We start from the raw sequence: 13,237 nt of genomic DNA on the forward strand, positions 1-13,237 counted from the left end.
ATATTAGGAGTATATAAGTTGACTGACTTAAGTAGAGCTTTTTGGTTTGCTCTCTTGTACTGAAAAAAATAGAAGTTATAAACTGAGAATAACTTGAGTAATAGTGTCTGTTATATAAACTCTTGAGTTCAAAGCAGTTTGCTTGCTTTGGAGTCTTCCTGCCAATTTTTGCAGCTTTAGGACAACACTTCCTATTTTTCTTCTCTTTTCTTCAGAAGAACATAACAGAAAAATTGCTTACCCTGTATGGTCAGTTTAACCATGAAACTCTCAAGCACACATAATACAAAAATTGAACTTTTATTTCACAATTACCTTGCCTAAGAATGGAATGTAAAGTGAGTAGCCACAAGTTTGGTTTCTAACAGATTAAGTCTATGCTAATGTATTTACTTTTGTAACTAAAGATATTGTGCCTAAAGATTAATTTGTATTTTTACATTACCTGTGCGATACTGGAAAATTGCTGCAGGAGATTGTGCTTGCATAACACAGACTCGCATGACTTTACATTTCTTATCTTTTGCTTGTCACAGCAACAGGTTAATGTCAAGATGGTTACCATTTTAGACATGTCCAAGTTGGTCTATTCTGTATGTATGTTGCTCCTGATAATTGTAACACCTGTCATCTACTGTGTACATGTACCACAAATACCAGTACTGGTACTTTTCTGATGCAACTCTCTTCCCCTTTCCCCCAGTGCAAAGTAACATTGTTTAATGCTAGTTTAATAGCAACCACTTTTTTTTTTAATTCTTTTTGAGACAGGGAATTTTATCAAACATTCCAGTTTAAAACAGCAGATTTAAAACATCTTGATGCCAATCTTTGAAAACACAGATATGGTTAGTACTCAATTAAGGAAGCTAATAAGTATGTGTTAACCTTCTGTTATGGAAAAGTAAACCTTCCAGGAGATACAAAGGGCTAACATTTGTCATCCCTTGTCTCAGAACTTGAAGGAATAAAGGTTAAATTCCTTTAAGTCAACTAAACATTTGCTTTAACTTAAGTCCTGGCTAATAGAGGCAAAATGGATAGAGTTTTGTTCATTGAATGGCACAGCTAATTACAGAATTCTGACAAAGCAGTGAAGCAGTTGTGCAGTGATTCCTAGCCTTGGTCCATAGGCAGCATTTTCAAGCAAGCAGTATGCTGTAAGCATAATTGTTTTGATGTCAAGGTCAGCCTCAGTGCTAGTATTTTTAAACTCTTCAATAATGTTAGGAAGTTGTTTTTTGGGAACATTGACTGGGGAATCTTTTGTATATGTAATTAAGCTATAGCAGTATCTTAGAGCATCGTAGCATACTTTGAGTCTCTTTTTACTAAGAAACAACCTCCTGTGTTCTAGAACTTCAGATCAATTTTCTGCTGCCTGCATTGATATTTTTCACACAAATCTTCCCTTTATTCAACTGTGGTCATTTAGTAAGTTGGAGAGCCAAATGAGTCATTTCCTGCTCACTGTTCTCGATTAAAAGTTTTTGGTTTGGTTTTTTTTTTTTTCCCCCCACCAACATTTTGTATGCCTTGGTTTAAGTGTCACTGTCTAACTGGAGAGGGTATTGACTGAGCTACTGCAAACAATGATGCAAGTGCTCTTTTTTCTTAAAAAGAGTAGAATTCAGGTTGTGATGACTGCAATCAAGGGTATAGTTGAAGATACTTTTTCCAGGACGCCTCAAATGATTGAAGTTAAACACATGTAGTTACTTGTTCATTATATTTTTATTATCTGGCAAGTAAATCCAATATATTGGAAACCATGGAGACAGTAAAAACTCAAAGTTTAGCACACAGTGAAATGTGTAATATCCCTAGGGAGTGAGGACTGCTTTGAGAATTTAATACAGTAGATTGCAGATGATTTACAGCAAGAATGGCTTTTCAAACTACTCTGAGGTCTGAAGCTGTCTTCCTTTGCTAAATCTGGCAGTGTTGCTAGAACTAAGACAAATTTTTTTAGCCTCAAATGATAACCCACCCTCCTTTGAGTCTTATTTGTACATAAATGAGATAGTTCACCTTGTCAGTAGTTGGGTGTCCTGCCTTCCTAGTAGGTCATGTTATTTGTTAGAGAAGGTTGTGTCTGGTCTTCTTGCCATCTAGAGTTCTTGCAGTATCTAGAACATGCTAGCAGCTTTTCTTTCTTCAGCCAGTGTAAATATTAGTATATGAATTCAAGCTGATCGAGCCTCTTACTACTTCAGTTATACCTTGACATTATGCTGCTTTGCAATTAGACATTGAGAGAAGATAAGGCTTAAAGGAATTTCTTCAGGTTTTTTTTCACTTTCCTCATCAGGAGGAGCTTTCAGACATACTGCTATACAATTCGGTGAATATTACAGGCAATTAATACATAATTAAGATGTTTAAAGGAGCATTCAAGGAAGTAACTTTAAATAGCCCCTAAAACATAATTTGCTAGTTGCTTCATATCTTTTACTTTTTATGTTTGTGATTTTTTTTGACAGCTTTGTCAAACAATGCTTAAGAAAATGTTTTCCTATATAATGGAGATAGCATACTATAAAAAAATCCATGAAACATTTTAGGCATTAACTTCATGCTATTAGAATTCTTCAGTGTTTGCTAGCTATGTACATACTTAACTACTTGTTCAGCTTTTCTTTTCAAATCATGTTGTTCGTAGCCTATTTCAGTTCTGGAAGTAAATTGTTTTGTGTGTGTGTATGGGGTTCTTTGTTTTGGTTTTGTTGTTTGGTTTTTCTTTTTCCACTTGGTTTTAATCACTTTTATTTTTCTTCCTAAACATGATGGTAAGAAGCAGTGTTACTGCCCCCTAGCAGGCACTCAGTAGCTTAAATTGTTAGAGTTGTATGCCAAGCTGCTAATGTATATAAGAACAACAGTTTAATTAGCAAAGTATGTAATGTTTTAGTAATAAGGTGCTTATTGTATGAGTAATAGTTTTACCTGATTTGTCCTTTGCATATTTTTAGGAGGTTTCTGTTTTCCTCCCCTTAATAAAACAAATAACAGCAAAGTTCTTTGTATATTTAGAGGCTCGCAGCAAGGCTGTTGAGCTTTGGTGACTTCTCAGATTTTCCTTTTGAAAAAGTGAGAGTGGAGTAATATTAAACAAAGCCTTTAAGAGAACTGAATTTTGAAGTCTTTGCAAAAGGGATATGCCTGAATAACTGGTTGCAAAAGTTCCATTTGTCCAGAATGAAAGGTAGGGTTTTTTACCAATAGTCTAGATTGTCTTTGACAAACTAGAGAGTAAAACGCAATGAGATAGCTAAATCTGTGGGGGATTTCTTATTCTAAGTTGGGTAGAAGCAAAGGCCATAAAAGCTTTGTAAGGCACGATTCAAGCACAATAGGTGGTGGCTTGTAGTCAAAGGTTTAATTTTACCCACAAGCTAGAAAGTTGCCAGCAGGATTCTGTGAACTGTCCTTTACTCATATCTCTGCCTTTATATAGTGTGGTTAACTCAAGTGTAAAATACTTCTCCTTAATTGGAGCTATAATTGAGAATATATCAATAAGTTTAAGTTGGACTTCTGGTAATCACTAGCTCTTTCTGGTACACTTTCTAGTTAATTATTCTGTGTTTTGTTTTAATGTGTCTGACTGCTTATTGGGTTTTAGTAATCCATGGGCTTTTATTAAAGCTTTTTAAAATCTAGTTTAAACAATGCCATCCTGGGGTTAGAGGAAGTCAGAACCTATATATGGATACCACTTGTGTGGCCGTGTGTTCACACCAACATTAGCTTGATATTCTCTATTTAACCTTTCCTGCTGTTTTTAATTGAAGCACTACTTTTGTAGTAAAGTCTAGTTACTGTTGTTTCTAGATTCTCATCAACTTCTCCTTTACTCAGCATTACACCCTATCCTTGATGACTAGGCAGAGCAGAATTGGGTATTAGGTCAGATGACTTTCAGGAACTTCCTTTGAAGATTTTAGACTTCGTTTCGAGGTGACAGCATGTTTTCTAGTTGAATGATACAGACTGGCATATGGCTGCTGTGCCATGCTGACTTAGAAAGTAACTGCAGAAGTCATGATGGAGCATCTTAAGACTGCTATTTTTGTACTGGTATCTCTGTTCCTCACTGCGTGTGTGTTTTTTCCCCTTAGGATAGTGTAAGGATTTTTTGAGTTTGATAGACAGAGCTTGGGTTGAAGATAAAAGTATTTTCTACTGTGTGTGATGGGCCAGGAAAATACTGGGGAAAGAGTGGTGCTCCATCTACAATCCTGTTGCAGTCTTCCTCTGCTGACAAACTTCCACCATTGTGGAAGATAGGTCTGTATGCATTCTGCTGTTGAAGTCTTCATGATAATTTATGCTTTGTAGCTGAGTTCATCTCTTCCAGCACTTAATCTCCTCTGTGAAGCATGATGTAAGCTAGCATTTCTTGAGTTAAGCGGTATTCTCATCTTTGCAGCCTTTATCAGGGATATGTAGGCTAGGCTTGCATTCTGTTGTGACTGGTAGTGGCCCTCTAGCACAAGAATTTTATTCCTGCTGGTTCCTTCAAACTCAAGAAAAGGAAGTGCTTAGCAGTATCATTTGCAATGCATTGTTTCTCTTGCTTTTTGAGAGAACAGTTTGCTGTGTTCCCCTACTAAAATTCCAGCCAGCTCTAAAGCAGCCTACCTGTGTTGTATGCTACTCCCTTGATTTTTTTTTCCTACATCCTAGTCTTCCTATTTAAACATGATCTTACAGTATTTAGAGTGCAGTTGGCAGTTTTAGTGGAAGCTTATCACTATTCTTCATCAAGGATATTTTATCTGTTGGTAGACTGTGCATAAAAATTGGTTATAGAAGCTCATGAAAAATTGCCTCTTCCAAAGAGCAGATTTGTGGGTCATCCTTTGGAAGAGTGCCTTTTTATGGCCAGTTACTGGAGTGCTTTCAGTCATTTCTTCCAAGATACATTTTCACCCCTCACTGCATTGGCTCTCTGTGCTATCATTGCTATCAGTTATGTTTCAGCCTTTTCACTTTTTCCTTTTTGGATGTGAAATTCAATTGCAATAAGCCACTCAGTCACTGCTTAGCAGAACAAGGATGCTTTAATCAGATAGGAAGATATCAGCAAATTTCTGCTGCTTTAAGGGAAAGTGGTATGCTTTATGATGTGGAAGAAGTGCAGAAAAGTTTTCTTAAAGAGATTTCTTATATTTTACAAAGGATCTGTAATGAAAGGAGAAATGCTTTTTAGTTCATGGCTCTAGAGCATGTCATGCACAAAGTCTTGCAAGAATTTTTTCTCAGAAGTTTTCTGGTTTTGCTTGCCATTCATATGTGTGCACCACTGAACAGCTGAATCTAAAAGGCATTTGTAATCCTATTTTCAAAGCTGAAAAAATTATATTGGCCTGGGTTTTGTCTATGTTTTGTTTTAATTTTTTTTTTTAAGCCAAGGAAGTGTGGAAAAATTTATTGTTATTGATTTGGCTCTGTAGAAAGTCATCAAGGAAAAAGGTTTGAGTTTCTATCAGAAACAATGCTTTGTTCCACCTTGTCAGCCTTTTCTATTTCAGGTTATCTGAGTAGCAACTTGATTCAGTGGTAAGAATCAAGGTCATATTTTATTCAGTACAAGAAAATGGAAAATCTGGCAAGAGCCAATATACTTGTTTTGAAATGGTTTTATTTAGCCCTTTCTGCTACAGCTGCTGTCAATGGAAAGAGATAAAGCTGATGACAGAATACAAGGAATTTACTATTCATTATTCATGACTTGCTAAAGGTTTAAGTCTGTAAAGGATTTTGTTGCTCTTTTCATGGGTCTTTCAGGTTTTCAGATATGATTGCCTGGCAAGAAATTGGATGAAGCAATTAAAGAAAAGATACATATTTTTCTTGACTTATTAACCTTAACAGAAAACTTGAACAGAATTTAATCTGCAGAGTGTTCATGGACAAATTCACTAGTTAAAATTGCAGTGTAGCAAGATTATGTTCATGCTTAAATCTGTTATTCTCTGAATAAACCTTAGACTTCTGTGGTGTGTTGGCATCTGACCTTACTGGCACCCACAGACCTAACTAGCTCTATTGTGAAGCCTTTTGCTTAAAAATAAAAATGTAAGTTACAAATTTAGAGCAGTTGTAGATATAAATAGGATGTGAAATGAATGAGTGAATTTTTTGCTTTTAATGCAGCAAAAAACTGTCTAAGAGGAAAAATTATCAGTAGTGTTGTGTTGTTTGTTCTTACAGTAAATTTGGGGTTTCTTGATGTAAACAGAAAATTAATAAACATTGTAAGGACTTGTGTTCCTTAAGAACTCCTTGATATCAAGTGCAATGAATTAAAATGTCTGCTGTGCTTTGTAATACTTTCAAATGTTTGTGGGGGTCTCAGCAGTTTCATCTAGATTCTAACTAACTTGTGGCTTGGCTGTCTTCTTCCTGCTTAGGAAGGTTAATGTGTCCTTTCAGTTAGGACTGCTATAGGTGCATATCGGGAGTATGAAGGTGGAAAGAGGGAGGGTGTTACAGGAGTGCATAACATGACAATTCTGATTTAAACAGATGTTGTGGGGAAGGACAGAAAGAACCAAAGTCACACTTTGCTTTTACCTTCCCATTAAGATGAATGGGAGAAATTGCAATTGATTCAACATGTTAGTCTTCCAGCTGAACAATCTTCTTGAATGCAAACTGGTGTAGTTCTAGTTTTAGAGCACCAATGTTAAAAATTTACATCTGTACCTACTAGAATATGTTCTGTACTTACAAATGGACACGTGGACATGACAGTTATGTTTGTTTTACCTGTTGTTCAATACTAAATTGCTTTTCCTGCAATCTTCCCTGGAATCTGCATCTCAAATTGTGTTCCCTTTCACAAGTATGCCAGTAATAAGTTGCTATAGGCTATGTTGTGCTCTTGCACACTCACAGCTTAATTTCAGTATACTTCCGCCACTATAAATCAGAAAAAGATTCAGAGCTTTAAAAGAAAGCATTGCAAATATTTTATAGGCACAGTTATTCCTATAAACAAAACATGGTTATTCTTCTGTAGAGAAACATTTTCAGTTCACAAATAGAATACTACCCAAAATAGCAAGGCCTTAAAAGGAAGCTGTTGGACAAAAATATTTTTTTACTACTTCAAGTTTGAGCCTGACAAAGTAAGTTTCCCATTGTAGATTCCCCGCCCCCTCCTTTTCCTCATAGAGCAGTTAAAAACAAAACCAAACCACCCCCCCAACCTGTTTACAAGTGACATGCTAGGGAGAAAATAGTGACCTTTTAAAGGAATTTACTGTATTTTTGTTGCTTTGAAATTGGCTCTAGTAAGATTGGCCCTTGCTGTGCTTATAATTCCCTTATAAATTTTGTCTAACGAGCTTTAGTTAGTTACAAGCTTTGTTTCTTTTTTTTTTTTTTTTTGGAAGGCGTGCAGAGGAAAGACCTTCAGTATGTATATGTTCAAGTATAAGTTTGTCAAGTAATTTTTCTGACAACTATTTAGCACTGATTTCCATAAGAGAGAGTATGACAATCTGGCAAAATGACTAGAGTTGGAGGGGACTTCTAAGCTGTAATTTCTCTTCCCGGATGCTAACAAAGGTTAGAGATGGGATGCAGAAAGGGCAGACTGAAACAAAAAATATGAGGTGGGGAGAGAATAAAGGTGAGTAGAGAAGCTGAAACAAGGAAAAAAAATTGAAGTGTTTAAAAGGCTAGGAAGAAGGTTTATTACTGACAACAAATGCTAGGGGAGGGAGAGGAAAAATGTCATGAACCACTGTATCATCCCCACATAAAAACTACAATCAAGATTCTTGAATCTTAACATTGCTTTGTTTAGTAGCGCCAGAGCATTTCTCAGCTGCTTATGATCTCAATTATTGTCAGTGGTTACACATAAGAAGCCTTATACTGTTTCATCTTAATGATGTTACTCAAATTAAGCGAACAAAACCAGCATCAAAATAGTGCTGCAATACTTCAGTTAGTGCATAATGTCTAATTAGATTGTGGCTTGATAGTTAAATTATAGGGATGCTGTTGCTGGACACCTTTATAAAGGTTTAATTAGGATTACGATGGCTTGTGTCAAATATTTATTTTAAAAAAATATATCAAACCAGAGTATATTTGTAGAAAGATCCTTATTTTGTTAGATTCTTGTTTATTATCTAAACTTCACTATCTTCAGTAGGGGAATTAGCAAATTATTTCACAGTAAAAACTAAATTATTGGGTCAACATATCTGATACTTTCCTAGTTTAGATCCATATTTTACTTTTCTCTTGCAATTTGTAAGGTCTTTAAGGATCTGGCCTAGTCATCAGATCAGATATCTGGTAATTACTAGGATGTGTGCTCTCTTCAGGTCAGGTCACATAACCTGTCAGTCTTGTGTTTTCTCCTTATAGAATTAATATGTTTGAATTTTCTATATGCAGATAATTCTTCAGTGCAGAAATTTCCTCCTCTAGTGGTACAATAGTATTCTTCAAGGACTTTATAACCTAATTTATATTATACAAAATTGATTTATCTGAATGAAGTACTTTCTCTTTTCAAAGAGAGGGAATTAATTGAATATAATTATTTACAGTTTTTGTGATACATTGTGTTGTTTGTGTTGTTTTGTAGTTTAAGTGGATTGAGTTAGTTTCCCCAGTAACAGACTACTGTATTATTGATCTTATATTTTTTAATTTTAAAAACTTACCACAATGTCTGCTGTAGGAGGAGATGATAACAAATTTTAAAAATATATGGATTTTTCATATGTTGAATTATTCAGAGGTTGAACTACAGTCTCAATGCTTTTTAATTCATAAATTAACTAGAAGTTAAATTAGTAATTCAGAACGTATTAAAAGCAGTTGTTTAGCTGTCTGTAATAGTATGTTAATACCAGAACAAGACTGTGGTACAAAATATTTATATTTTTGGTGATTAAGAATGAAGCAACAAGCATCATCTCCTTTAGGTGCATGTTTTCTAAATCTATATGCTTTCACATGTGAAAGTTTATTTTAAGCATGTAAAAGCAGAAAAAAAAAAACCATCTTTTTTTCCTTCCTGTAATTACAGAAGCTGCTGGGTTTGTTTTGCTACCGATGAGGATGATCGGACAGCAGAATGGGTGAGACCTTGCAGGTGCAGGGGCTCTACGAAATGGGTTCATCAGACTTGTCTACAGCGCTGGGTGGATGAAAAGCAAAGAGGAAACAGTACTGCTAGAGTTGCTTGTCCTCAGTGCAATGCAGAATATTTAATAGTATTTCCAAAGCTAGGTAAGATATGCATCAATTAAATTTTAAACATAATATAATGGGTTGTTTCTTTATTTTGTTCCTACTTTTTCCTCTTTTGTGCTTGGCACATCAGTTCTGTTGAAAACTTGTCTGTTCCCTTTTTCAGACAGAAAGAAATACCTTTATATTCTGCTCGTGTCCTATTTGTTGGCTTAGTGAAATACCTTCTGAAAATTTTGGATGTGTTCCGCTTAGGTATATTGATAAGTCTTATAAGTTATTGATCTATAATTACTAAATGGTTAACGTGGTATTTTTTATTGTTGAGCAGTGTAACTTCTTTCAGCAATTGCTACATATTAGCACATAAACACATCTTTTTTTTTCCTCAGCTTGCAGAGAAACTGTTATCAAAGGAAATTCAAAGAACCTTACTGAGCAACCTGTTGCATTACGTGAAAAACATATTTTTACTTTGTTTGGGAGGTGTTCCTGACTCAGTATTGCCCGATATTCAAGAGGCAGAATATCTGTGGTTGCTGGGCACTGCTGTAGCTCTGTCAGCGTGAAAGAAAGTTGGAGATGGTCTTCCAGAGTCTACTTACTTGAGTAGCCAACTAGGACACTGCACAACATGTTGCATATATTTAAATTAGCAGTGGTTGTTATCATTCCAGCCCTCACTTGCCCATATGTTCTATGGGGTATATTAAGTAGGGCAAGAAAATGAAATGTTGCCATGGAAACTTTAATTTTGTTTAAAAGTAAAACTGCTTGTTAAAGAAATGCTGATACAGCATGTGAGTACAGGCATTTAGAAGATTTTAAAGAAGATTTTTTAAAAGTATCCTATTTCTGTAATGAAACAGCTGAAAATAACTTGCACTGTCAGTTCTTTGGGAGAGGACCTATTTTCTGTTAGTATAAGGGCTGACAAAATTAAGGTGTGAAGGGAATTTTATTTGGGTGATGTTTATTTCTATGATGGAACACTGAGTAATGGGAGAGAAAATATGGACTAGTGTATTGTTGATATTCAAGAAAACATAAACCATCATGAAACTTACTACCAAGTTATTCATATATCAGCCACAATTCAGCTTTTCTATAAGGATAAGGTAGAGAGGAATCTTAATCTCCATCATAAAGGAGGCATCAAATGACAACATTTAGCATTGGCTTTGGGGAAAAAAAAAAGGTTTGATATCTGGACACTTACAATGTACCACAAAACTTGAAGCTGTTTAGTATTCTTACTTGAATCTTGAATGATGAAATTGTAATGTCAGCTGCATTTGTATTTTATTTTGGCACTGGGAAAAAGGGGAAGCAACTGTAGTTTGGAGAACATGCATGCACATAACAGGCATTTTCATTTGTTCTTGCAATTTGTGGCATACTCTATTTGAAAGCTAAGATTCCTAAACGCTAACATTCCTAGGTTCTGAAGCTGGCCTAATATTCTTGCATGAGATTGTTCAGCTCTTGCCTGCAGGCATGCAAGAATCTTTTGATGTATTTTCCCTCACAATACCATCTTTTTCCATTCTTTAAGATGAGAAGGGTGTCAAAATTCAGACTTGTGTAAGAGTACACAAGACCAATAGTAGACAACAGAAATAAATTTGGGTCCATTAAACACAATCATGAGCTTGAAGTGCCTTAAACAAGTGAGACAGTCTTGCCCTTTTGTAGCTCTTTCTAGTGAGCAAAAACTGTTATATCACAATTCCACTATAAGTCAGTCAAGGTCACACCAGGGAGAGTTAGGACAGTAATATGTTTTCAAGCAGTCTTGCCAGTAGCCCTGTCTCTGCTGCAGCAGGTATCTTTTGAAGACATTACTAGTCATACCATTCAAGAAACTACAATTACTTGAGCAGGGAAGAAGTAACAACTAAAGTTTCCCTGAAGTATCATAGTTCAGAAACTTACTTACATTAAGACTCCTCTAATGTACTGCTGGAAACTTTTTTTTAAAAACAAATTTCTGTGAAAGGGCACTTCCTAACACAACTTCTTCTATTTGATTGTAGTTTTGAAGTAGTATCAACTTGGAGACATCAACGAATATCTTTATAAGTAATAGTGTCTCTCTATTTGACAGTTCAAAACAACCCTCTTAGTGACGTATCTTCTTAAAATTATAATCCAATTTCAAATTTGATAGTGCATATCAGTTTTAGAGAATGATAGTAACTGTTCTTACTAGCTGTTTTCCTTTTTTCTGAGAATTTTTTTTATTAAATAAGAAAATACTGTCACTTTGAAAATAACTGAAGTATCTTTTAGATAATTATTTCAGTTTAATAAATAGAAAACAGTTGGCAGAGAAAGCTCTGTTAAAGCATGATAATTTTACAAAATGAAAAATATTTTTGTATTTTGTATTTCCTTCTTTAATTTGTATGTCAGTGATACTTAATTTCCTGCTTCTTCCTTAATACCATCTTAAAAGGAAGTTATATTTGTCCTCCTTTCTCACAACTTCCTTCCTAAAGGGCTAATTAAAAAAAACCCAACCAAAACCTGGAACAATGTTTTGCTAGTCTTCTCTCAAGATTCTATACCTAATTCCATAGCCTGCTTCTTCTAATGATTAGTATCAGTAGGTGCAATTTGTTAGTACTTTTAGTGTTAGACTTCTGTTGCCTTATCACCTTGCCAAGATGTATAAGGCAAGCTTTAGTGCTTTGTGTCGCCCTTTAGGACTCACCAAATATGATGGGGTTTTTGAGTCTCTTGTCTTCACCTTCTTCAAACAAATGTAAGTTTTCAAAATGGTACGACTACACAACTTTTTCAGCAACTGTGGGTAACAGGCAAGATGTCTAAATTACTGTGCATTCAGTACTTGCAGTTATGACCTTGTTGCTACTTTGAGCATGTTGATAGACATCCCACCGCTTAAGTCTGTCCTGGAAACTTAAACATAACTGTTAATACAGTGGAACTGCTTGTTCCAGTTCTTTGCATTTTGAGTAGAGTGTTCCTTCTTCAGAAACCCTTTAATTTTGGTACTTAATCAACAATAGGATGCTCAACTTGAGAATAAATTAACTCTATAGTTATACTTTGTCGGCTACTTATGGACTAATTTACATCGGTTGGTGTATTGTAAGCAGTGTGCCAGTGAGGTGTTTACTGTCTTACAAGCCACATAGGAAGATGCTTCCTGCCCTTAAAACTGGAGCTTATTACTAAAAGAATGCATGCTGTACTAGAAGATGCATGCAAAGGTAACCAATTTGAGGTACATAAGTAGCAGGTTAAGAACTTGAGGCTCCAGCAGAGCTAGAATAGAGAGTACATTAAGCAATATTCTGTCCAAGTTGCTTAGGACTGCCCACTAGTCTGATACATAACTTGGCAATATTTATAATGACTTATGTCAAGACTGCATATAAACTAAATGTGTTTAAATTGCACCTCTTCAGCATGGTATTTGCACACACTCCTGGGTATGGGAAAAAAAAAAGTTGCAATACTTCTACAAGGTCTCGATGCTACTGCTGTGCAAACAGAATGTAAAATCCTACCCTGTTCTTTAAAAAAAAAAAAAGGGGGGGGGGGCAGAAGGGGGGGAAACACACCACAAAACAGATGTATTTGGGAGTGCTTTACAAGAATACCAGTGCTGATAAAACATGACAATGAACGAGTTTAATTAGTTGTTCTTGTTGCTTGTTTTCACTGGCTGACTTGAGCTGAGTAGAACTGGTTGTTTTGAAAGCATTCACACTAGACCTGTTTTCGGAAAGAGAAGAACCAACTAAGTCATGAAACAAGAATCACAATTTTGTCAGTGTGGCTGACGGAAATAAATTTTTTGCAAACTTTTTTTGATATGAATTTCACATCTTGATTGTACATTTAAATGCACGGCTTTTAATTCATTTGGTATAAATATGATAGTTCAGAGACAATCCTTTTGGGAACAGGGTGCTAAGTTATCACCACCCTAAAAAACTAAGAATATAAAGTTCTTATGTACTAAGTATTCAAGCTA

At 35.3% G+C, this 13,237-nt stretch overlaps 1 protein-coding gene across 3 annotated transcripts in view; it reads left to right on the forward strand.

Annotated features, from left to right (window-relative positions):
• Positions 1-13,237, forward strand: part of MARCHF5 (membrane associated ring-CH-type finger 5) — a 42,216-nt gene that overhangs the window by 9,560 nt on the left and 19,419 nt on the right. For all 3 annotated transcript variants that reach the window (XM_030031542.2, XM_041127488.1, XM_030031541.2), the window contains exon 2: positions 9,065-9,267. In XM_030031542.2, the coding sequence (XP_029887402.1) occupies positions 9,065-9,267 (203 nt within the window). The remainder of the gene's footprint in view (positions 1-9,064; positions 9,268-13,237) is intronic.

Source organism: Aquila chrysaetos, chromosome 11 (genome assembly GCF_900496995.4).
Source record: "Aquila chrysaetos chrysaetos chromosome 11, bAquChr1.4, whole genome shotgun sequence".
In the NCBI taxonomy this organism is placed as follows: domain Eukaryota; kingdom Metazoa; phylum Chordata; class Aves; order Accipitriformes; family Accipitridae; genus Aquila; species Aquila chrysaetos.